Raw genomic sequence first — 26,258 nt, forward strand, 5'->3', positions numbered from 1 at the left:
GACAGGAAGGCGGTGCAGAGAGTGGTGAGAATGGCAGAAAAGATCATTGGCAGTTCCCTCTCTTCCATCCAGGACACTACACATCCTCTTCATGACCTGTTTTCTTTGTTACCTTCTGGGTGGGCGCTTCGTGGTATCCAAAGCAGAACATTCAGATTCAGTCAAAGTTTTGTTCCATACAGAATTAACCTTGTGAACTCTAAAGCTTCCTCCTTCTCTTATGTATTCAAGATGGATAGTGATTAATACTTATATGTTACTTATATGTAAGGCTGTAGGTCTATACATATGTTGTACATAGTATGTTTAAATGTATATGTGCACTTTGAAAGCTATCTATCTATCTATCTATCTATCTATCTATCTATCTATCTATCTATCTATCTATCTATCTATCTATCCATCCACCCACCCACCCACCCACCCACCCACCCACCCACCCACCCATCCATCCATCCATCCATCCATCCATCTATACATCTATCCAGTAATGGTATTCAGCCAGTTTGCACCACTTTGGTGGAACCGGTAGCTAATTTTTTGTTGCCCATGCCCAGAACAGACTTCCTGAAGCGGCATCCACACAGAGAACCGATTGTTCACCTATTTGAATCCCACCACTCTATCTATCTATCTATCTATCTATCTATCTATCTATCTATCTATCTATCTATCTATCTATCTATCTATAGTATAAAACAATATATAAAATTTAAAAGAGGCAAGTAATGTTAAAAATTAATTAACAAGAAGGGGAGGTAGCTCTTTCAAAGTGTTGGCAATCTTCCTAATCTGTGGTGAAAACAAAAGATTTATACGAGGAGGTTGAGTTTATTTAGTATTAAATGTGATATTACTTACACACACACACACACACACACACACACACACGTTGTTGTGTATGTGGGAGAGAGATAAACATGAACATGTGATTTTGCCAAACAATAAATCAGATTGTTGGTCCATATAACCAAACAATAAATGGCATAGTTTCTCAAACCTTTGTGATTTTACAGTTTTACCTGAAACCTGTGAGATTAAATTTAGCTGCTATTGCAGACAACGTATGTGGGCTCTACTATGACCTTTATTGTCATAGCAACAGGCTCTAGTCTAGCCAAACCATCTAATATAATTATAAGCTGTTTAAAATTCTCACTGTCCAGAAAAATTACTATTTTTCTCTACAGTTCTGCTACTATGTCAGTAAGTCTGTATTAAGCTATTGTTAAGTGTGTAGCTGTTATTAAATTCCCTAAAAAGTTAATCAAGGGTTTTTGGTAGAACCTAGCTGGCATCCTTTCTTGGCTAACAGAAGTTCTGCCTTCTTCTTGGGCCTTTGAATCCTGATTTGCCTCTGGGCATTTCCATCACATAAATTAAACTCACACTGTATTGTCTTCCTCCCTGCATTGTACTAATCTTTGATGATCTTGAATCATTCAGGAACTTTAATTTATATAGAAAACTGAACAGTCCAATATCATGTTTGCTTGCTAACCTATTCTTACCCTCCTTTTCTGACTTAAAATGCATTCTGCCTCTTCATTTGCGTTCTGAAATCAAAATCTTATCTGCAGTTTTAATTTTACTTCCAGTTGTTTCCTATATATAAATTATCAATTGTAATTAGACTATATGTCTGGATTACCATGTAACAAGATGATAGCCACTGTTTAACTTTCGAGAGTTTTTAAAAAATATATAATTTTATTAAGAATTTTAATTACATTAGTAAAGCATGATATAAATGAAAGTTAGAGTAAGAGAAGAGAATTGAAAAATGAAAATATGCAAAAAAGGAAAAATAAAAGGAAAAAATATAATAAACAAAAAGAAAACAAATATATAAAGAACTATCTTACAACCTTCAAAACAGTTAGAACAAATTTAATAACTATTCATCTCCATAAAAATAAAAAGAATCTCTTTATTCCACATCCCATCCATAATGCTAATATAAGCAAATCAATTAAACATCAACTTTTCAATTCTGATGTCAGCAAAAAGAACATTGCAAAAAGAGTCTTATTTTAACCTTGATCAAATAAACCAATTTTATATTCCTTCCACTTATAACAGTGTTAATCTTTAATTCAATTACATGTTGTCTTAAAATTCAATTTTCCTTTCCATTAGACAGATGAAAAAAATCTGATGGGATAAAGAAGAATTGAAGAAAATGATCTTCAAAATATTTTCTTATAGGAGCTATAAAACCAATGATTTTCTTGGTTTATCATTTGTATTTCCTTTTTAATTTTTAAAACTTCAGCCAGTTTCTTTTTTATATATCCAACAAATCATTCTCTTAGCCTCTCATTCCGTACTTTCTCTTGTTAGATAACATTTGGTCCGCACTTGGCATTCCTTTATTGATATCTTTTAGACAGTCTATCGATAGAAACAGACATCATTACTGACAGTGTTGATACTATAGTTACTACCTTCTGGCTCCATTTTTCAAATATGTATTTTAATATTCCTAAAGTTATAAAATGATTTATTTCATTCAATATGTCCAGATATTTCAGAACATCAGGCTTTGTATTTTTTTTCTAAGATACAGAAAGACCTGGACAGACTTGAACACTGGGCGCTATCTAACAAAATGAAATTCAATGGTGGAAAAAGTAAGGTTCTACATTTAGGCAAGAAAAACTAAATGTACAGGTATAGTATAGGGCAGGGGTAGGCAGCTATGCTGACTCAGGAATTCTGGGAGTTGAAGTCCATGACTCATAAAAGAGCCGAGGTTGCCTATCCCGGTATAGGGTGTACCTTGCTCAATAGTAGTAACTGTGAGAGGGATCTCGGAGTCCTAGTGGACAATCACTTAAATATGAGCCAGCAGTGTGCTGCAGCTGCCAAAAAAGCCAACTCAGTGCTGGGCTGCATTAACAGAGGGATAGAATCAAGATCACATGAAGTATTAATACCACTTTACAATGCCTTGGTAAGGCCACACTTGGAATACTGCATCCAGTTTTGGTCACCACGATGTAAAAAAGATGCTGAGACTCTAGACAGAGTACAGAGAAGAGCAACAAAGATGATTAGGGCACTGGAGGCTAAAACATATGAGGAACGGTTGCTGGAATTGGGTATGTCTAGTTTAACGAAGAGAAGGACGAAGGGGGACATGATAGCAGTGTTCCAATATCTCAGGGGCTGCCACAAAGAAGAGGGAGTCAAGCTATTCTCCAAAGTGCCTGAGGGCAGGACAAGAAGCAACGGATGGAAACTAATCAAGGAGAGAAGCAACCTAGAACTAAAGAGAAACTTCCTGACAGTTAGAACAATTAACCAAGGGAACAACCTGCCTCCAGAAGCAGTGAATGCTCTAACACTGGAAGTTTTTAAGAAGAGATTGGACAGCCATCTGTCCAAAATGGTGTAGGGTTTCCTGCCTGAGCAGGACAGTAGGGTTGGACTCGATGACCTCCAAGATCCCTTCCAACTTTATTATTATTATTATTATTATTATTATTATTATTATTATTATTATTATTATTATTGATCATCGCACAGTCAGCCAGATGTTCAGACTGGATTTGGCATTTTGTCTACCTATCGAGTCCTTACCAAGGACCTGGGATAGGCAGATGTGGATGTTTGATGGTATTACAGATATCGTCGCAAGATGGAAGCAGTTCCTAGTAAGGCTGCTTTTTGCAATTGACTAATGGCAAATTTGTCAATGCCAATGGTGTTCAAGTAGTGCTCCAGTTGTTTTGGGATTGCACCCAAGGCGCCTATTATTATTATTATTATTATTATTAAAATCCTTAGTTGCTCCAGTGACCGTTTTCTCAAATTATCACTTATTATCAGCAATTGCCAGAGCAAGTCTGTTTTCTACAAGAAGTTTATTTTTATAGTTAGTTCCAAAATGTTATAGTAAAATTCAATATTCCAAATTTATCTGAACCATCTCTCTCTCTCTCTGTGTGTGTGTGTGTGTGTGTGTGTGTGTGTGTGTGTAAGTGTAGCAGGGCTCTGGGTGGTGTACAATTTAATTAATACAATAAAACATTAAAACTGAATAATTTAAGATTAAAATGTAAAAGTATAAAACATAAAATTGCAAAAAATAAAGAGATCCGAGATATGGAGACTAAGAGTGGTTAATTCAATTGAGGGTAGGGACTTCATGGGCCCAATCAGCCCCATAGCTGTGTGGGCCCTATGTCACCCATGCAAGGCTACATAGCCAGATTTTGACCCTTTTGCGGAAGGCCAGAAGATTGCGGGCTTTCCTTATCTCTAGGGGCAAGATGTTCCATAAAGCAGGGGTAGTGGACAAAGTCCTCTTCCTTGATCCTGCCTGTTGGAATACTCTGACTCACAGGGCCTGTAGCATGCTTTTCCTGACTGAACTAATAGGATGGGTCAAAGCTGGTTCTCTAGGTAGCGTTTTCCTTATTTCACAAAGGACTTTATAGGTCATGGCCAACACCTTGAATTGGACCAGAAGCAAACTGGTATCCAGTGCCATTCACAGAGTAAACATCATATGTGCAACCCCACCCAGGATCAAAAACTCCTGGACACACCTATAGCCACTCCATCTTAATAGGGTTCAATTGAAGCCTGCTGTTCCCCATCCAGATGCCAAGAGTTTCCTGTCACTGTGGAAGAATGTTCAGTGGATCGCTACTCACCCAGGACAGAGAGACTGTATGTAGCTGGATGTCATCAGCATATTGGAGATACCTTGTCCCTAGGTGATGGATAATCTTACCCAGCAGTTTCATGTAGATGTTAAAGAGGAGCAGAGAGAATGTTGGGCGAGACCTCTCCCTCCCAATTAACACTGTTTGGGATTCACCTTGGAGGAAAAAAGTGAGCCACTGCAAAACTGTGCCGCCCAACCCCAACTCCGCAAGTCAGCCCAAAAGAATACTAAGGTCCGATGTTATCAAAAACCACTGAGAGGTCAAGGAGAGCAAGGATGGATGCACCATTTCTGTCCCTCCTCCTGTCAAATATCGTTTCAGTCCTATTTGGCCTAAAACCTAGAGATAATCCATTTCCACCAAGGTCCTCTGAAGCTGCAATGCCACCACTTTCCTAGAAAGGGAAGGTGGGAGACTGGACAAACATTTAGCTTAGTTTATTTAGCTTTTTGCTGTTTGTTTCAAAATCTTTAAATTTTTTAGCCTGTAATTAATTTTTCTTTTGTTCACAGTTGAAGATAAACTCACTTGATGCAGACTTCTCAAAACTGTAGTTCTGAAGATCTCTAGTAGATTGGAACAGTTAAGAGGAAATTTCTGAAAGTGATTAGAAAATGAAGTTTGCAAACTTAGTGCCCTTTAAAAGGCTCCAACTTATGTTGCAGGTTTATATACTGTCATCTAGATAGCATGACATTCATTTGTTTGTGCATCCTTCTTTGAACAGTGTTTCCATTATATAAATGATTATCCAAAAGAGCATACAAGGAACAGATTCACAATTGCTTGCCTAGATTGATAAATTTATTTTAAAATGCTGCTAATGATTGCCAGGTGGCCAGGTGTAATAAATTATTGTAGAGTTATCCTATGATATAATGTTCTCCAGTCCCATATTTTGTTCCACGGCTTAGTCAGGGATGTTTTATAGCAGCAAAAAATAAGTGATTTATTTATTTATTTCAAACTTTCTCCACTTGTACAAAACTGTTATATCTTCTTCTTGAGCTTAAGTCTCCAAGAAATTATTACAACTATGAGTCTTCTTATTTCCTGTATCCTAGTACAAAACTCATCTATGATCTAGCTAGCTAACTAGAAATATCAGCATACATGAGGCAGTCTGTTAAGCATTTTCAAATGAGATATATTAAATCATACAAGCCAATTTGTATATTAGTAAGATAGTTTGAGAGTTATGTTGATTTATATAATATCAGATTCAATAAAATGAATTGTCTTTTTGCTCTTGACTTTAGTAATGGTGGCATGTTTCCAAATGACAGACATTGGCTTGGCATCAGAAGCAGTATGTTTGGATAATCATGGAAAGCTCATTGACTTTGCAGGACCCATCAGTTGAAATATCAACACTGACTCTCCTATAGCTCTGTTCTGATATGAGCTACAACCATTACCTTCATAGCAACGGCTTTACCTCTAGTGTATAAACTCTCAATTTCCTATAGTTTAGATACAAAACTCTATAAATTCCAGCATGATTTTTATTTAACATCTTGCTTGATTAAAAATGGCTTTTTTTTGTTGTTGCTATAATTCTGAAAACTCTGTGAGATGTGATTCAGAGGCATCAAGAATGAAAGGATATGAACAGCTTTTTAAAACACACTACATAGCCACTTGAATTCTTGCCAAAGCCTGTTTACAATGGACAAATACAGCTTGATACAACTTTTCAGAAATGAAGTCTTCTAGCTTCTTTATTTAGTTTCTTCCTACTCAGTTTCCCTCCTTTGCTACTTCTGTCTACTTTCATTTCTTAAAAAAGATTATTCAGTTAGGTATTTAGGGTGAGGTGGGAGTTAATAAAAGAGATATATATTTACCTTTTCACTATTGTAAAAGGAATTCAAGCTAAATTGGACAACTAGCAGTAGGCTCAAAGTTCTGTCTTGCATCTGTATCAGTTTCTACTTTGTACTATTATTAATAATGCAATTTTAATATATTCTGTAGATATAAGTCAATGTTCATATAAAATTTAACCAGAACAGACCCAAATAACAGTACGCCAATTATAACAAAAAATTCTGTCCATGCAAAATAAAGGCTACAGTAAATCCAAATGACATTATCAAAATACTACAGAAAGTGATTATAGTACAGTCAATGGCAGATCTCAGAAATAATTCCTCCCAAAAAGGAAGCTCACAATTACTGGAAAACAGTTCTCTGATATAATAAGGAAACTGAAGTAAAAACACTTCAACTCCATAGTAAGGTGTAGATTAAATATGGGGATGCATCCAAGTTGATTGGATTTGCTTCTAGACTTCTTACATAGGCACTTGATGTGTGATTTTGGGTGCCTTGGAAAGAGGCTACTTGGGAGCAATAATTTCTATTGCCTGGCTCACCTCTGATGCCAGCCACTTACAAGAGGCTGAGTAGAACTGCTCACTAGAGAGCTGGGAAAACCCACAAGCCCTCTCTAAAAACCAGATGGTCCTTTAGGGACAGACTGTCATGATCAAACACACACAAACACCCATGTGCTCTAGATTAACAATGACTTATGTTACAATGCTTTTGCCATTTTTCCCCAGTGTAAATTTTGTAACATTTCCATTTATGCTGAGAAAATATGGAGATATGGATAACACAAAAAAAAGAAGAGGAAGAGAGAGGGAAAAAGACAGAATGCTACTTGAGCAACCTACTTTTTTTTTTAACTATCACTACCTTTTGTTAAAATAAGGCCTTCCTGTGATATGCAGCTGCTGAAAAACTGCAAGGAAGAAAATGAAATCTGTTTTCCTTTTATTGGAAGAAAAATCCCTTATTTTAGCTTGATCTGATATCCACAACTGAGGGAAGGAAACAGATTAAGGCTAAAAGAAGGAAATGCTGTCTCCTTTCTACTAATAAAAGAATAACACCAGTCTAACATGGAGTCTAACATGAAAGTATAGTGCTCAATTTCAAAGCTATTTCAACCATTTCAAAGTGTTGCTGTTATTCTTGTAGAATCAAAGTGCCTTATAAACATGTAGACATGCATCCTTAGTCAGAACCACACCCCATTTATATCCAACAGAATTAATTTGTACCTACAATTCTACCAAAATAATACACATGTTGCAACAAAACTCCCTGAGAATGACTTACAACTTACCTTTGAAATGTTACTTGATCGACTCGTTGAGCGCCCTGGAGATTTCTCATTCTGTTTTTTTAAAAAAATAAGATCTGTTTAGTTTGGGCTATAATAAACTTACAAGTATTATCATTACTTCATTTCTCCATTGAAAAGTTCATATAATTTGTAATAGATTGTTGACTGGAATTCAAAGAAATACTTTCAGCATGCTGAAAAGCTCAAGAGTTTCTACTTTTGTATTATTTTAACAAGAATTCTTTATGCTATATTATAAACTAATTTTTTGAAAGCCTCTGCAGTTCAGAAGTGGCATGGTATGGAGAGGTACTGCCCAAGAAAACCAAAGGTTCCTTCGTTCAAAGAAATTAATTATGCATTTCTTTGGATCCTCACCATTATTTAACAGACTTAATAATTAAGGTAAATGATATAGAAAGAGAACATAAATGGGTAAAAAATTCCCCAACTAGAAATAAAGAATATGTAGATTTTACACTGGGGATGTCGAAGAAGAGAAAACATATTCAGAATAAAAGCCCATAAAGATTGAGGAAGGATTATTTTAACCATTCATGGACTCATTCCAAATTAAGCCTTTTGTACAGAACACATTTAGGGGAAAATATTGCATCAATATTCATAAAATATGATTTCTTAAGTGTAAGTCAGGGCTCCCCCAAACCATAGTCAAAAACAAGGTAAGAACTAATTTCCTCCATACATTGATGTCTCATATTTCATTTGATGTTTTGCATTCTGTTCCATTGAAAAGAAACTCTTTTTGCCCAAACTGTCTGTGTGAGAGATGTAATTTGGCCTGGTCTACAGTAATAAAATCTAGTTACAAAAGCTAGTCCTTATTTTCCTAGCAGTTATATAAAACACCTGTAGGATTAACACTGGAACAAGAAGAAATAAATTGTTGGGTTATTGTCCTAAATTGAGAAGATAATCTAAGCAGCCTTGACCCTGCGTCTTATGAAAATAGAAGTTATCCCACATCATAAACCTGATACTAATTATAATAACTGTTATGTACCTGTTGAGTCTCAATAAAGATGAAACTAGTCATACCCTGTGTTACTATAACCTTATAATACAGATAGGATTAGCATGTATAACTTTTTGTTTCCTAGTCTGGTCTATTTTGGAGGTCTCACAAGAAATCTTAATGCATTTCCTCCCTCCCATTATTTTCATGAGAATTAGGGAGGGTCTTATTTGAGATTCATATACAGATCTGCCCCAGAGTCAGATTTGTTTTTTAATCTGACTGTTGTCGGTTGCAGCTCTTCCTCCTGTTACTCAAGGTTATTCCTTTTGCATCGTGTTCCTCCAGGTTATTCCACTACATACTTGCGTTCAGATGAATTGATGAACTATCTACTAAAATATCTTCACCAGCAGGATCCTCATTGCTAACTCATGTCTAGTCTACTTGGGCTGGTAGAATGTCAAGAAACTCAAGAAGATAGCAAAGGGTGAGAAAAGTGCTACCACTAGTGGCAGTAAACAAACAAACAAAAAAATTAGTATGGTATATAGGAAATAATAAATGCCTTCAATTCTTACAGATTAGAACTTTGGGTATTGAGAAAGATAACAGAAAAGACAATCTTTTTCTTATTGAGAAAGAAAGCTACTTGTAGTCTTAATTTATTAAGCAGCATGATATTTCCTCAAGGTTGGGGAGAACAAGTATATATCCAGTAAATGATTCCAAATTAAAGCTGACATCAACTTTAGAAAGTCAAGCAGTAGAGATTGAATAATTATTTCCATCTCTACTTCCATCCCAAAGCCCTAAGACTGGACTAAAACAGTGGCAACCAGTGTTTTCTCCCACTGGCTTTCAGTCAATGAAAATTTAGAAAGTCTTTATGTAATTCCATGGCTTTGGAATGCTTCTCGAAGACAAATTCAGTCTTTTAATTTCTTTTCTTTTCAAACAGTTAATTCTGCTTAGTTACTTATAAATGTTTCATCTATGTATTTAAAAATGATTTTTGATATATTTTAGTTCAGTAAAGCCTGTTTTAAAAATATTAAAAATTTATCCATTTTACATCAGATTTCCTGAATATTAAGGATTGGTACATACCAGACATAAAAAAGATAGTAATTGAAAAGGGAAACTTACTTACAGTGTTAGTTGCTCACAGAAAAAACAATAACCAGATTAATTTGTTCTTGATTTATTACAGATATTTTTATGCCACTTCATTCAGTTTAATCTTAGGGGCTTACTGGACCATCAACATAAAAATATTCTTAATACAAATTTTAATAAAATACATATTAAAATAAAATTATATATATAATCAAAATCTAATGCAATATAAAATGATATGTACATTGTATGTAATTCTCCCAAGTATATTTATTCTTTTAATTTCTCAGTTCCTAAATGTTCCTTGAAAAACCTAGCGCTTAACTAGTTTCCTGAACATCAACAGTGAAATTGGGGAATATTCAAATGTATTGATTGCTTTCTTAGAGATAGAAGATAGAAATCAGTAGAGCCGGATGTAATCTGTATACTGATAGATTTCTATTCCAAAGGCCTGAATGACTTTCCCTAGTAATTTCACATCAATGTCAAACTACATATAGGAGATAAAATAGAACTCTGTGGAACATAAAGTCAGTATAGTAGTTTCCTAGCATCACCTGAAAGAAAATATGATGTTATTTTCAAATAATATTTCCAAACCTTTATAAGAAAACAGAAATTTATATTTAACAATAGCATAAGGCACCACACTGCTTAGTACAATATACTGTATATGCTTAAAGATAGTACACCAGAAATGGACAGTGCTCAGAAAAAAGGGTGTGATAGCTATTTATGTCTTGAATGAAGTTTGTCAATATGCGTGTTTCAGTAGTTAGAACAAAAGCCTGTTAAAAGGACCACGGAATACCAAAAATACAAAAGTAACTGTTTACATCAGGGGTATCAAACTGCCGGCCCACAGGCCAGATGTGTCATCTGGAAGCCACGCCCACCCCATTGCCGGCAATGGCAAAACTGTCCCAATACATTGTGTGACATCATGTGACATCGCGAGTTTGACATGTCTGGTTTACATCATCTTATATTGCAGAATACAATACAGAAAACAATAAACAAAATAGTTCTTTCTCATGCATTTTATGCCTTATTGCTAGCTATACTCTTGGGTGAGATGTTTATCTATGCTCTGCAATGTATTAGCAATAGCAGTATCACTTAGACTTATATACCGTTTCATAGTGCTTTATAGCACTTTCTGGGTAGTTTACAATGACAGCATTGGCTTCAACAGTCTGGAGCCTCATTTTATCAACCTCAGAAAGATGGAAAGCTGAATCCATTTTGAGCCCATCAGGATCAAACTCCAGGCTGTGGGGAGAAATAGCCTGCAATACTGCATTCTAATCACTGCACCACCAGAGCTCCTATTAGTGTTTACATTCTCTAATTAAAAAGAGAAATTAGAATAAATCAAATTGAAATCAACCAGATCATATTTATTAGTGGACAATATTCAATCAACATTGTAGAACAACTAGCCACATACTTGATTAATGGCCAAAAGCATTTCAAAAACTAAATTAATTAAATATGTAGATTTAAATTGACTCTACATATTTAGCGTTAAAATAAATCTTGTCTTGCCTGATCCTTCTGAAAACATACATTTTGGATCTTTTTATTCATACATACTTGAAGAAGTACAGTCTTAAAGTGCACATGACTGAATGACATTATTCAGAAAACTGAGAAAAGAGAATCAACAAATAATTTCTGTTCTACAAAATGAAAAGAACTTTTGCAAATTCTTTATCTTGTGAGCTAATAAAGTTTAAGATTTCTATGTGACATTCTTCATTAAGTAGTTTCTGCCTCCCACCAGAGTTCAAAAAAAGCTAAAATAAAATGACTTTTAAAACCTGGTAAACCACAAGAGAAAGTTGAAAGCTACCATCCCTTTTGAGCTCCTGCTACAAATTCCTGGAAAGTTTAATTATAAACAGGATTGATCCCATAAATGAAAATTTGTTCATGGAACAAGCGGCTTCTGACAAAACCAGAGCTCTATAGATCAGGTATTAAGCCCAATAGGCTATATTGAAGCCATCAAGACCTAAAACCATGCCCATGTTCGTAGATCTAACTTCGGCATACAACACATTTTAGACTGTGCCATATTATCCCCTTCAAAAATCTTTGTCAAATAATTAATAACATGCTGAATGATAGATCCTTCCAGTTAATAATGGGCAAAAACATAAATAAGGTAAAAAGAATAATGGCCTCCCACAAAGCTCTGGAAAGGCACCTACTATTCAACTTATCAGATATGTCAGCAACAAGGAGATACAAATTTGGATATGATGATGATTTGGCCATAGAAATACAAGAAAAACACAAAGCCTCTTGTCCAAAGATCTTAAGATCTTGGGAAAATTCTTCATTGACTGGAGGTTTACTCTTAGCAAAACAGTGTTTCTATCTTAACAAACTAGCATATGAAATCCCATAGATCTACTTAAAAAAAGTTTACTCCTCATCCAAAGTACCTTGCAACAACACTGTACCAGAGTTTCTCCTATAAGATACATCTATAGAATATAGCAGCTAAAATCAATTCTAGAAACAACATACTCCAGACAATATATGGAATTAAACGGGGAGCTTCAGCTGCCATCCTCAAGTCATCAGCCGTAGGGATGGTCTATTCCACAGCAGAATACGGTTCTTTTGTATAGCTTAATAGCTGTTATACTAGAAGCTAGATGCCAGACTCAACAAAACCATGAGGATTAAAAGCTCTCTGACTTGCTAGTGTTGTGAGTCTGTGCCAGCCACTGGACCTGGCAGCTGAGTCCAGGGAATCAGAGGAGGGGGGAAGGCCTGGAGAGCCATCAGAGTCGGAAGAAGGCTCTTATGAGCCCAGGACTTACAATCTGATGAAGAGCCTGGCCCTTCCAATCATGCTCAGGCTGAGATTCAGCTGTGCAGGGAAGCTGAGTCAGACTTTGAGGACTCACAGCTGGAAGATATTAGAGACGCTCGCAAACACAGATTGGCACAGATTGGCTCACAAACAGAGCAGAACAGAGGGAGGCCATGGGGCAACTCCAAGGGAGGAGGAGAAGGAATTGAGAAGCCACGCCTTGGGGCTGCATAATAAAAAGGGAAGGTGTGGGCGGTACTGGTTGCTGAAGGCAACTGTTTGCAAAGGACTCAAGTTTCATGGAATCCTGTTTTGTTTGCCTTGCTTGTGAACAGGTCTCCATTTGAATTGTGTTTTGTTGGCCTTAGACAATTCTCCATTTACATAGTGTTTTGTTTGCCTTTGCTTTTAGGATATTTTTCAGGTCTGTACCTAACTTGTAAAAGGGGTTTGTTTTCCCTGCATTTCCAGCCTACTTGTTAAAAGAGGGGTTTGTCCTTGTGAATTAAAAAAGACTCACATAGTCTGGGACAGAACAGCTAGTTTCCTGTTCTGAGCCATGTAGCTCCACCAGTTTTTGAAAGCAAGATAAACTAGTGAAAGAATACAGAAAAATTATGAACAACTCACTCCTATGGTGCATGCTGACCTTCTGCATTTATCAGCCAGAAGGCTCAAATCCAGGAAACCCCCAATGGTACATGCGCAGCATCTGCTCAACATCTTTAACATCGATTCCCAACGGAAAGCCAAATGGGTCATTTAATGTCCAGACATAGAATGACCCCACCACAAAAATGGTGGCAGGCTTTGAACTATCATGCCAGCAATGGACAATCCTGAATAAGATTCCCTCTTCACATGACATCTGTAGGGACTCAGTATATAAATGGGGCATAGTATTCTCCCCTCAGTGTGACTGTGGGGCTTAAACACATTGTGACCGACTGCAAGCTGAGATAATATACCAGTCTAGTATTAGATTTTTTAAAAATATAAATTATGCTGCATTTTCATGGTTAGATGGCCTACACATTGGTATTTGAATATAGATCTTTTTAATATTTATATTTTATTGTGTTTTATTAATCTAGGTGAAATGTTAACGTACATTGCAAGTCCATGTATGATATGCCATGCACTAAACAAAAAATTTTATGCTTACCACCTGTTAACAAAATATTTGTAGAATGTAATTCACCATTCCTTCTTTTAATTATTTCTGTTCTTATAATATTTCAGTAACTCAGCATCTTCTATATCCCTACTTTCAAAGTATGGAAGTATCAAAGAACCCATATTCATTTCAGAAAAGCATGGAGAAGAAAACTCTATGAAAGTTGGCATTGCAAAAAGAAAATTCAAAAGAGAAGTATCCATGGAAAGACATAACATTGGCAGAGTTAGTCTGACTACTTTAGCATGAATACACTTTTTTTATTCCAGCAATCAATAGTTCCATAGAAAGCAGGCCAAATGTGAAGACTGGTTTCATTTATAACAAATGAGAAGAGCAGTTGGACAGCAAAAGGACCTGGTGTCAGAACAAACAAGACAAGGAAGCTTTGCCTTTGCACATATTTTTAAAAAGCAGCATTCTTTTGTAATGTGCACTGATGCCACCAGTATCTATTTGGCATCTCTCTGTCTGGCTTAGAGACTGGCAATAAATTCTTCCAAATTTCAGAATAGTGAAGCATTACTGTTTGTAACAGTTTTTAAAAGTCTGACATCTAAATATTCATATTTGGCTTTTTGCAATCTGCACTGTAGTTATTTATACATATGAGAAGAATCTTCATTGGGACATGCCACCAGTCCAAATAGTAAAGGGAAGTATGGAACAATTCTAGAATGATATGCAAATTGATATAATCCAATCTTTTTTTTTTGCTGGGTATATACTGTGCTCGTACAGATTTTAAATTTAATTTGTTTGTTTAATGGCAGAAGATGGTGGAACTTAATTTTTAAAATGAACAAGTTGGAAGGATAAAAGTGCCGTACACTTACATTCCATGATTACATATCTATTTCAACAAGCACTGGAACTCACCTCTGGCAGAAATGCTTCTATGGGCTTAGACTTAGAGGGAACATTTGTTCTAAAAAAAAAACCAAATCACAGTACACCACCTTATGTACATGCAACCCTGAATTGACGTGTTAATGTTTTTGCTAGCACTTATATGATTATTATTCCTTTAGTAATGAAAAACCTCAATATGCTCCCAGCAGTTACTGAGGTAAAATTCTTTGATATTTCTAAGTATTTCTAATCTACTGAGTTCTATTGACTTCCCCTCAGACAAATATACAGAAGATTTAACTGATTTCCTCATTTTAAATACAAATAAATACAGTAAACAAATAACATCCATGTCCATATATGTCTTCATCATGTTTCAAATAAGTTATACCTCAAATTAGATGCCAGTGTGAGGTTGGCCCTAACCATCCTGACCTTCCCTAAGGGCATAAAGATCTGGATCTGCCAGTTAGCTTGGGGGCCCAATGGGGGGGCCATCAGAGTGGAGGTGGTTGATTAATTAATAACAGATTTCACTTCCTGCCCTCATCCACCTCCAACCCTCACTTTCTTTTAATTGAATTTTGTATTATTTATGTTTTTAGTTCATGTAGTTTTTCTCTTTTGTAAGCCTTGAAATAAGATAGGCAACCTATACATTTTATAAATAAAAATATATCAATAAATATTAATTTGGTATTAAATTGTTTACTATATTTTCTATGACTCAGTTATGGAAGTATTTGATTTTCAACCAGGAAGATACAAATATTGATTGAAATTGATTCCTCTGCTCAGTTGTACAATCAATAACAACATTCTCACCAACATATTGATTATGCAAGATAAACACTGTGATGGTTGTAGCACAACATATTTGGGGCACCAGATGGAGAAGGACTGCCATATTATTTATGTGCTTGATAAATCTATATGGCCACCTAATTCACCTCCAGGTGGTTTACACATTAAAAATATACAAAATGAGAAGTCCATAACACGCTCCACCCCCAACCAACAGCAACAACCATACAATTATTTGTCTGTGAAGATTCTCAGTCATCCAGGTCATGGTTGTCCCAAAGGTGCTTTTTCAAGAGGCAACCGGACTTTATTTTTCCTTGAAGATGTTTCGCTTCTCAAAAAGGTCATCTACATTAAAGTTCAATAGCCCTCTCTCAACAGAGGGGGAGGGATATGACACCACCTTTCTCCTGTTTACAACATAGTCCTTTCAGCAGTTCCAAAAAGGTTCCGTACCCATTTCACTATTCAGGTGACCCTGAGGGCATGGATAAATCTCCAAGTGGCCTCAACAACTCTCAGAAAGAATGTTAATGACCAGATGCAAGGAGTATAATAAATTCTTCCATTCTCCATAATTCAGTCAGAACTGAAGAAGCTTCTTGGATGAGATGAAATGTCTTCAAGGGACCTTAAAGACCTTGAAAAAGCAACTTTAGGAAACAAATTTATATGATTGCCCACTTTTACAATATTAAGGTGACCAACTGTCCTCCTTTAGGGAGGACAGTCCTCCTTTTGTAAGTTCTGTCCTCACTTGAAAAGTGTCCTCCTACATGTCCTCCTTTTCGATAGTTGAAGACTAATCTGCAGGGCTTTTTTTTCTCATAGAGTGCTCAGAACGGCATTCCGGCACCTTTTTTTGATGTTTTTTTTTCAACTTTTGCATGAGCTGTGCTACTCCCCTTATTGGCTTTCAAAAGCCAATAGGAATTGCTGCTGAGCGCTCCAAAACACCTGGCCAGCAAACTTAGCACATGTAAATTGTCTGCAGCGAAGGCGAATTGGCAGGAACTTTGCACCCCTCCCTGGTACCCAACTACACCATCTCCTACCTGGAGGAGACTGGAGCGGCGACGCCATAGTAACTTTCTTTTGATCTTCAACTCTGCAAGGGTAATAATGGCTGTGGGCGCAAGAGGCAGGGGCGGCGGGGCTGCTGTGGGTGGGGGTGTGAGGGGCGGTGGAAGGCAGATGCCCCCGTGCTGTAGGAGCTGCGGGGTCTGCTCTACACATGGCTGTGCAGGGTGGGTGGTGGCGCTGGTGGGCGGCTGCAGGTGGGATGTGTCGATGGCGGGCTGCCCTCCGGGGCCGGAGCCGGTGCAGCTGGTGCTTTGGGAGCTACGGGGCCCACTCTACACAGCGGGGCAGCAGTGCTGGTGGGGCGGCTATGGGCGGGGGCGCGGCATGTAAGCGTAATTACAATATAAAATGTTATTGTTACAAATGTTTTTTATTATGCATTTATCATATTATAGTGTATTCTGTATTATTGTTGCAATGAATAAAATGTTTCTTTTACTTATGATTTTTTTTCTTCAATTTATTTGTGTCCTCCTTTTCATTGTAAAAAAGTTGGTCACCTTAACAATATTAAAATTTCACAATGTAAAATATATTTGGACAAAGAATCTATTTCTTCAGGTGATTAAAATGCTTTTTTATAGAATATCCTAGTTTTTCCTCATTATGCATTATTTGTATGAACTGGTTCTATAAAAGAATGCAATATATGTATATGTACTATTTCAGGATATCAGATTAGTGCAGCATAGTGGACTTCTGAGTGATGTTCAATTGCAAGCTAAACATCTCTGAAGGAGCCAGGATGGCACTGTGGCAGAGTCTTGTGACCAGATGAAAAATTCTAATTAGCAGAGTCTCTCTGCATAAGAAAAGACTGTGAGATGACCCCTCTGTACTCTGGAAGGCTGATCCCCAAGAAGAGATTTCAAGAAACATTGTTTTTGTACTTGATTTGTGAATTGAGAGATAGGGCAATGAGGCCTGTAATGGACCCAAGGTTTGAAAAACAAGTACTTTCTTAACCATTATTGGATACAATCAATTTAAAGCAATCTTCAGATCAGCAGAATAAAGGGAAAACTACATGGTGAATAAAGTGTCTTTCAGAATCAAAGGAGATGGGGAAAAAAGAATGATTTTAAAACATTAGCAAAGAACTTACTAAAGATTTGATATTTACCGTAAATGCCGGCGTATAAGGCGACTTCCGCGAGCGCTGAAATCAGCGCAAAGACGGGGGTTGTCTTATACGCCGAGTCGTCTTATACGCCAGAAATGCGGCCTGGCTATAAAGACGGAATGCGGCCCGGCTATAAAGACGGGGTCGTCTTATACGCCAGGTCGCCTTGTACGCCAGCATTTACGGTAGTTGATAAAGGAAACTGTAATTTTGAAAGATTAAGTTTTGTCAAAAGTGATTTTGAAAGTATTGGAAATTAATAGACAAATGGACTGGAATTTTGTGAAAATAGAGTAGAGTTTATAAAACAAGATAATATAAGGGACTATATGACTGTAACTATGGAGTGTAAAATAAGACTAAAGTATTAAGGGGAAGGAAAGAGAAGATTGTTAGACTAACCTACAAAATAAAGGGATCACTACAAAGATATTTCAGAATACTAGAAGGTTTTAAGATTGATAATCAAAAGATGAAAATATTAACAAACATAGTAAAATTTAGGATCAAACAGAACTGATGAAGAAAATTGATTTTAAGATTGAGAAAACAGTAAAATATTTCGATATTGCTATTATTTCAAGATATAAAATGAAGTTTAAAAGGACATGTTAAAATGGGAGAAATCGCATTTCTCATTGTTGGGGAGAATTTCTATGAAAAGATGAATATTCTGCATAAAATTACAATCTTTTTCAGACAAATTTGATATTTGTATTTCAAGGGAAAAAGGCAGAAGTTAAATATAAGGTGTTACAAGATGAAAAGGAATTAGGAGGGTTGGGTTTATCTGATATAAAATTGCATTTGCAGATTGTTTGGTACAAGATGAAAGAATGAATGTAATTGAGAAATAAATGTTTTTACAGGTAGAAAAACATGACCTGAGATTTGGGTGGCATGGATGCTTGTGGTATGATAAGGTTTTAAAATTCATAGTGTTAAACATGACATATTGAGAGTATGGAATGGATACAAACCCTGATTGTGTCCAAAATACTTTATAGCTCTCAGCACAAGAAGTGGCTTATAGACAAAAATAATAGGTAAAGATAAATTTTTAATGTACCGTAAATGCCGGCGTATAAGGCGACTTCCGCGAGCGCTGAAATCGGCGCCAAAGATGGGGGTCGTCTTATACGCCGAGTCGTCTTATACGCCGGAAATACTGGTAGTTTCCGGCATATAAGACAACGTTCTAGGAATGCGGCCCGGCTATAAAGACGGGGGTCGTCTTATACACCGGGTCGCCTTGTACGCCGGCATTTACGGTATTATGAAATAGTGGAATCAAAGCTAATATAAAATAAAATCAAGAGAACTGATGACATGTACACACGCATACACACATACCTATATATATTAATCACAGTGGATTTTGAATACATAGCAGAAAAATGTGTAGTTGAAAGGATTGAAATTTATATTATGTTATAATCTTAAGAAAAAAATAAAATGATGTACTGTTGGTAAATGGTAAATAAGTAAAATGTACTTTCTATTTTTATTGAAAAGGTGAAAAATAAGGGTTATTTTATCATGCTTGGTAAATATATAAAAAAGCTGGAAAATTATTTCATTTCTATAGAACTCAATAAGTGACTTGAGAGACAAGTTAAAATATAATTGTTCTTATAGTGAAGAAAATCAGAAGCAACTTATCTTCTATATCTTTCTTCAGGAGAAAATATTTATAGCTCAGTGTTAAACTGTGGGCTCCTTGGTGCTCTTTTGCAGATGTTTCATTACCAAACTAAGTAACATCATCATGCTAGAAGGGAGTGGGATTTGCTCTCAATATATATTCTAACGGCTAATCCTGTTAGTGGGAATGATATTGGTGGTTCTTTTTGCCGTTAGCTTGTTTGAAAGTTCCTTGATTGAGGTATCGTTTGCTTCTTGATTGTTAGTCTAAAATTAATCTTGGTATTAATCTCTATTTATCCAGATTGCGGGTGAGGAGGTGTTTGGGTCTTTTTATTCCCTTTTTGGCTTGTTGAATGTTTCTTTTGAATGGTATGTGAATGTTGTTTGCCTTAGTGCCTATTAATGGCTGATTTGTCAGAATGACAGGTTTCTAGGAATTCTCTGGCATTGGTAACATTCTTTATTTGATAATATTTCTCTAATGGTTGACAAGCTACCTACCTGTCACAGATATCTTTAAAAATAACAGGCAAATTAAAAACCATTCAAAAATTGACACATTAAAAGTATTTGTTTACAATATCATCTTCACTCACTTCTTCCCACCCAGTGTCTACCATCTAAAGTGTATGATGAAGGGTAAATGCAAATAAAACTTCTCATCCCCATTCATGGCTTGTGAAAGCTATTTATTATGATCAAATATTGACTCGACTTTCCATTAAGATGCTGCATTTACAGAGTTATTTCAGCAAATGAGTCACATAAGAAACTGCATGCTGATCTCCATGGCAACCAGGTTATAGACTCTACCAATATAACTACTAAATCCAAGGTTATCCCTTATATACAGTTGGAATAAATGTAAAGAAAGGCTTAAAACTTCAACGATTAGCAATTCATTGTGAGATTAGCTTTAATAACAAGATGGCTACAGCTTGAAATGTCATTAAAAGGAAAGATTAGGATATGAAAGATGTAATAGAAAGATGTAATAGTTTGATTTTCCATGATAATATTAAACTTTGCAGTCAAGGGAATATAATTGAATTAAAATCTTTCTAATAGTGAAACTATAATCCTAGTAATCCTATATATACTGTTATGTATTAGTAAATTCTTTTTTTATTTTTTAAAAAAAATTATTTGAATTTTCAATACATATAATACTTTCCATACATCATATATAAAACTAAAAAAAGAGAGAAAAATACTTTTAAAATAAGACATTAGGTGTCGCTCGTCTATCTCCCCCTGACTGCATCCGCCCTCTCAACCTTCCCTCCTTCCTTCCCTACTCCCTCTCTCCTCTCTCCCCTCACCCCTTCCTCCCATCCAACTTCCTTCCTTCCCTCTTCCTCCCCTCTTATCCCTCTTCGGATACAGTTCGGGGGAAACACCCGAGTGGCACCTCCCTCTAAATTACTCCATCTATTTCATACTTTAATATTTCTATATATACTTAATCCCACCCCACCCCTACCCCCTACTCCCCCACTTCCCAGAGTAAAATACAGGGTTATTATAAACAAAACAAACACAATAAAACAACAACAAAAAATTTCTATACAATAAACAAATTCATACATTACCCTTAACTCTCTCTAAACTTAATAATAATAATAATAATAACAACATAAACAAATCTACTATAAATCAAATATTATAAAAATCTATAAATAGTAATTATAACCTCAAGAAAAAATTAATTATAAAATAAATGGAACTAAAGTTCCGTATTTATTCTGAATATAATCTATCCACCTTCTCCACACTATAATAAATTTTTCTTGTATATGGTCCTTTAAATAAGCTGAAATTTTTGCCATTTCCGCTAAAGTAGAAATCTTAAGTGTCCATTCTTCTAAGGTAGGCAGCGAATCCTTCTTCCAACATAAACCTACAAGTAATCTTGCTGCAGTTATTAAATTCAACATTAAAATAGTTTCATTAACATCTAAATCCATAAAAATACCCAATAAAAATAGTTGAGGAGTAAACTTTATCTTCTTTTTAAAAATCTTTTGAATGTTCCACCAAATCACTAGTAAATTCTTTTTTTAACATTATTGATTTTCAAAAACACAACATTAAAAGAGACAGAAAAAATAATAATAAAGAAAAAAGAGGTAGAAAAAGGAATAAAAAGTAAAGAAAATATAAAAAGAATGATTTCTGACTTCTTTTGGTTCAGACATAGATAAAAATAAACATCAATTTTTTACTCTAAAGTTAACATTTGATTACATAACGTCTTGTCATGCAGGGAATTCACTGGAGAAAGCAATTATGTTTGGAAGAGTCAGCAGTAAAAGGAAACCAGGCCACCAAAGAACATGGTGGCAGGACAACATCAAAGGTGACACCAGCCAGAGCATAGAACAGTTCAAAGAAGTAGTGCAACATAGGAAGATGTGGAGAGATCTGCCCATAGAATCTCTAAGAGCCAGACATGATTGAATGGATAACATCATCATCATCCACATTATTTCTATAATCCAATGTAAATCTAATCAAGAGATCCGAAAATCAACATTTCATTTCTTTGTTTCTTGCAAAAATTCCAAGTGTTTTCCAAATAGAAACAAAATTAATTAAAGTCTTTTCTTTAATCAAGGCTATCAATTTTGCTATATCCACCAATTCCATCAGCTTCATCATCCATTCTTCCAGTATACTATTTGTGTATCTTTCAACCTTTGTGCATATAAAAGTCTTGCTGCTGTTATCATACATAAAAAAGAAAGTTCCATGAGATGCTTCCATTTTTTTGTCGGTTAAGCCCCAAAGAAAAGTTTCTGGTTTCAATTGTATATTCGCTTTAAAAATCTTTTGCATCAAAATACACAGTGATCCCTTGAATGTCCACCAAAGATGAACAAATACCCTCAATTTGGTTACATTTCCAATAAATATTTGACATTCCCTTATATATTTTTGACTATTTGTCAGTGTCATATACCAGTGATACATCATTCAATATGGTATGAAAAGAGGCAGCAAGAAGCTACAGTTTGCCTATGGTCAGAATTTTCTAATTTCTTCTCATTTTATTGGAGACCATATGGGCAAAGCAAGCATGTATTCTAGTAGTGTGAATCTATTTATGCTTGCTTATCATTAATCTTCCAGTGCATTGCTGAGGAAATGGTAGATGTTTTCTATCAAAGGAAGAAATGTTTTATATTAGGATGAGCAAAATGGAAAATTCCCAGAAATATTCTGTTTTTCTCCAAAACTTGCATGTACCTATTGGAATGGCCAATCCAAGCTTTTAAGCAATAACGTATACATTTCTTTATTTATTTATTTATTTATTTATTTATTTATTTATTTATTTATTTATTTATTTATTTATTTATTTTATTAAAAAGTTTTATAAATTTTACAGAAAATAAAAGACAATACAGAAACAAAAAAACAACATATACAAATAAAAAACAAACATTACCCAACAAAAACCCCGCTTCCCCCTCCCCTACCCAAACCCCCCCTTCCCCCCCCAGGGCCTCCCAGAGCAGAATATAGGCCTAATTAAAAAAAATTAAAAAAAATTATATTTAAAAAAAAAGAATATAAAATGAAAAATATATGTATATATAATTAAAAATTATGAGAAAAATATATAATATTTTTTTATATCAAGTTTAAATTGTATGAATTTTATCCATTTATCCCAAACAGCAAGAAATTTCTCTTGCGTTTGTCCCTTTAAGAAAGCCGAAATCTTTGCCATTTCCGCCAAATGAGACACTTTAAGAAACCACTCCTGCAATGTAGGCAAAGATTCCTTCTTCCAATATTGTCCTACTAACAGCCTCGCAGCTGTAATCAAATTTAACATCAATATAACCTCCTTTGTATCACAATCAATAACTATACCTAACAAAAATAATTGTGGAGTAAATTTTACCCTCCTTTTAAAAATTCTCTGGATATTCCACCATATCTTAATCCAAAATGCTTTTATCTCTCTACACGACCACCAAATATGATAATAAGTAGCATCCATACAACCACATCTCCAACATTTAGGTTGTAAGTCGGGGTACATAAAAGACATTTTTTGTGGATCAAGGTGCCATCTATAAAACATTTTATAAAAATTCTCCCTTAAATTCTGTGCTTGTGTAAATTTGACATTTCTCACCCAAATAGTTTCCCAGGTATCCAATGGAACTGGCTCGCCAAAATTCTGCGCCCATCTAATCATACAATCTTTAATTAGTTCCGTTTCTGAATCCAATTCAACTAAAACCCCATAAATTCTCTTAATGTGGGTTTGTCTTGGATCCTTCACTTGCTTGATAAGATTTTCATCTTCTCTGAGAAAACCCACCTTACAATCCATCTTCCATCTATCTAATAATTGCCTATATTGGAACCAAGAATAAATAATATTTTCTTGTGCTAACTCTTCCCGTGATTTTAACTGCCAGTTTTGACCATCCCATTTAAGTAACTGTCTGTAAGACACCGTATCCATTTTAACCCCTCTTTTTATTCCTTCTATTGCATGCCAAGGTATAGCCCATAATGGTACTTTAAAATCACTTTTATAATATTTTCTCCAAACCCTAAGTAAAGAAGTTCTTAAGATATGAGATTTAAAAGCCCAATCCATTTTTTTATTAAATATTAAATAGGCATGCCACCCAAAAAGTAGATTCCATCCCTCTAGGTGAAGTATATCAGAGTTTGTCAAATTTACCCAGTCACTAACTAATGTTAAAACCACCGCATCATAATATAATTTCAAATTCGGCACCTTGAGTCCTCCCCTCTCACGGAAATCTTGCATAATTTTAAACTTAACCCTTGGCTTTTTCCCTGCCCAAATAAATTTATTAAGGCCTTTCTGCCACTCAGTTAAATTGATCTCATTCTTCAAAATCGGTATCATTTGGAACAAAAAGAGAAACTTGGGTAGAATATTCATTTTTATCACTGCAATTCTTCCCATAAGGGATAATTGCAACTTTTCCCAATTCTTCAAATCTCTCTGTACCCTAACCCACAACCTTTCATAATTATTTTTAAATAATTTTGCATTAGAAACAGATAACATCACCCCCAAATATTTTACCTTATTAACAATTTCAAAACCCGTCAAATTAACCAAAGTCTGCTTCTCCCGACTAGTCATATTTTTAGGTAGAATTTTAGTCTTATTAACATTAATCTTAAAACCCGAAACCAAACCATAATTATGAATCAACTGTAATAATTTTACTACAGAATAAGTAGGTTGCGACAAAGTGATGACCAAGTCATCCGCAAAAGCTCTTAACTTATACTCTTTTTTATTAACTTCTATTCCTTTAATTTCCTGCGACTCACGAATTTTGATCAACAATATTTCCAGTGTTAAGACAAACAGCAACGGTGATAGTGGGCAACCCTGTCTAGTGCCTTTCTCTATTGTAAAAACCTCTGACAAACCTCCATTAACGATAAGTTGTGCCGTTTGTTTTTGATATATTACCATAAGAGCTTGCAATATCTTTTCACCAAAATTCATCTCTTCCATTACTCTTAACATAAAATGCCAATTCAATTGATCAAAGGCTTTTTCAGCATCTAAAAATATCAGCCCTGCAGGAACTTGGTTATTTTTATCTAAATATTCTAATAAATTAATAATTTGTCTGACATTATTTTTCATATACCTTCCAGTTATGAACCCAGATTGATCTTTATGCACAAGATGATGCACACCCCTCATAAGCCTATTTACTAAAATTTTTACAAATATCTTATAATCCACATTTAAAAGAGATATAGGCCTATAATTCTTTGGTAAAGTAAGATCTTGATCTTCCTTTGGAATCAATGATATAAAAGCAGTATACATTTCTTTAAGTGTATTTTCTAGAAATAGACCAATTATATGTCCAAAATGCCGTATACCACTTTCTAGAAGACAGATTTCCATAATCATGTCATGCAACATCTACAAATTTAATAAGCTTATTGTAAAGGGGAAAAAAAGATATACTCTAGAAATGGAGTGCACAAGTTTGCAGTTAACTATTTTAAATGACAGGAAATTAAAGCACAGTAGCAGAATCTCATGTTGTCATGGTTCTAAATTTACAATAGAAATGATATGTGAGGTGCCTCAAGGCTAACACCTGTTGTAAACAAAAAGGACTTTGTGTGACTCTGTGCTAGAAAAGGTTTTGTATAATCATATCTCCTGACTCTGGATACAACTATTAAAGAAACTACTGGGAGATAGAAGGCTCTTTATATTTTTGAATTGATCAGAATATTTGGATTAGCCTAAAGTATTTGGCTTTTTTATGGTGAGATTATAGCCTAAAGCAGTTGGCATTTATTTTTCTTTTTTTCCTGTGGACTTACAAAACCTGATTAATTGAAAAATGAGTGCATCAACTCTTACTAAAATTACAAAAAAAACCAAAAAAAACCCTTCTTCTGCACCCTCCTCTGGGATATCTAGTCCAGCAAGTCAGAGATCCATTGAAACAATGTTACAATGAGAAAAAAAAAAGAGAAAAGAAATGCAAGCCACATTACAATTAATTCAAGAAACAATAAAGAATCATGAAGAGACAAAAAACTTAGATAAGCTAAATGAGCAAACGCTTTATATAAAGACACAATTTGATGCCTATCAACAGTCAGTCAATTTATTATTACAGCCAAAGGCCAACACATAAATTAAACATTCAAATAAAACAAAACTAAACAGAACCAACACAAGAAGACATAGTAATATGTTACAATTAATGATATAATCAATGGGTGACCAAGGTCTGCCTAGTTTTACAGACAGTATAACAAAAACTAGGTACCTTCAGAA

The 26,258-nt window shown here is 35.1% G+C and overlaps 1 protein-coding gene across 10 annotated transcripts in view; it reads right to left on the reverse strand.

Annotated features, from left to right (window-relative positions):
• The window catches only part of MARCHF1 (membrane associated ring-CH-type finger 1), a 150,916-nt gene that overhangs the window by 61,449 nt on the left and 63,209 nt on the right, over positions 1-26,258 (reverse strand). For 6 of the 10 annotated variants that reach the window (XM_039323943.1, XM_039323942.1, XM_039323947.1 and 3 more), the window contains one exon: positions 7,816-7,866. In XM_039323943.1, coding sequence (XP_039179877.1) covers positions 7,816-7,866 — 51 coding nt within the window. Of the gene's footprint in view, positions 1-5,207; positions 5,277-7,815; positions 7,867-26,258 lie in introns of all 10 variants that reach the window. The other 4 variants (XM_039323939.1, XM_039323938.1, XM_039323940.1 and 1 more) reach the window with 1 other exon arrangement.

The sequence above is a fragment of the Crotalus tigris genome, unplaced genomic scaffold (genome assembly GCF_016545835.1).
Source record: "Crotalus tigris isolate CLP2741 ecotype Arizona unplaced genomic scaffold, ASM1654583v1 scf7180000024287.791202, whole genome shotgun sequence".
In the NCBI taxonomy this organism is placed as follows: domain Eukaryota; kingdom Metazoa; phylum Chordata; class Lepidosauria; order Squamata; family Viperidae; genus Crotalus; species Crotalus tigris.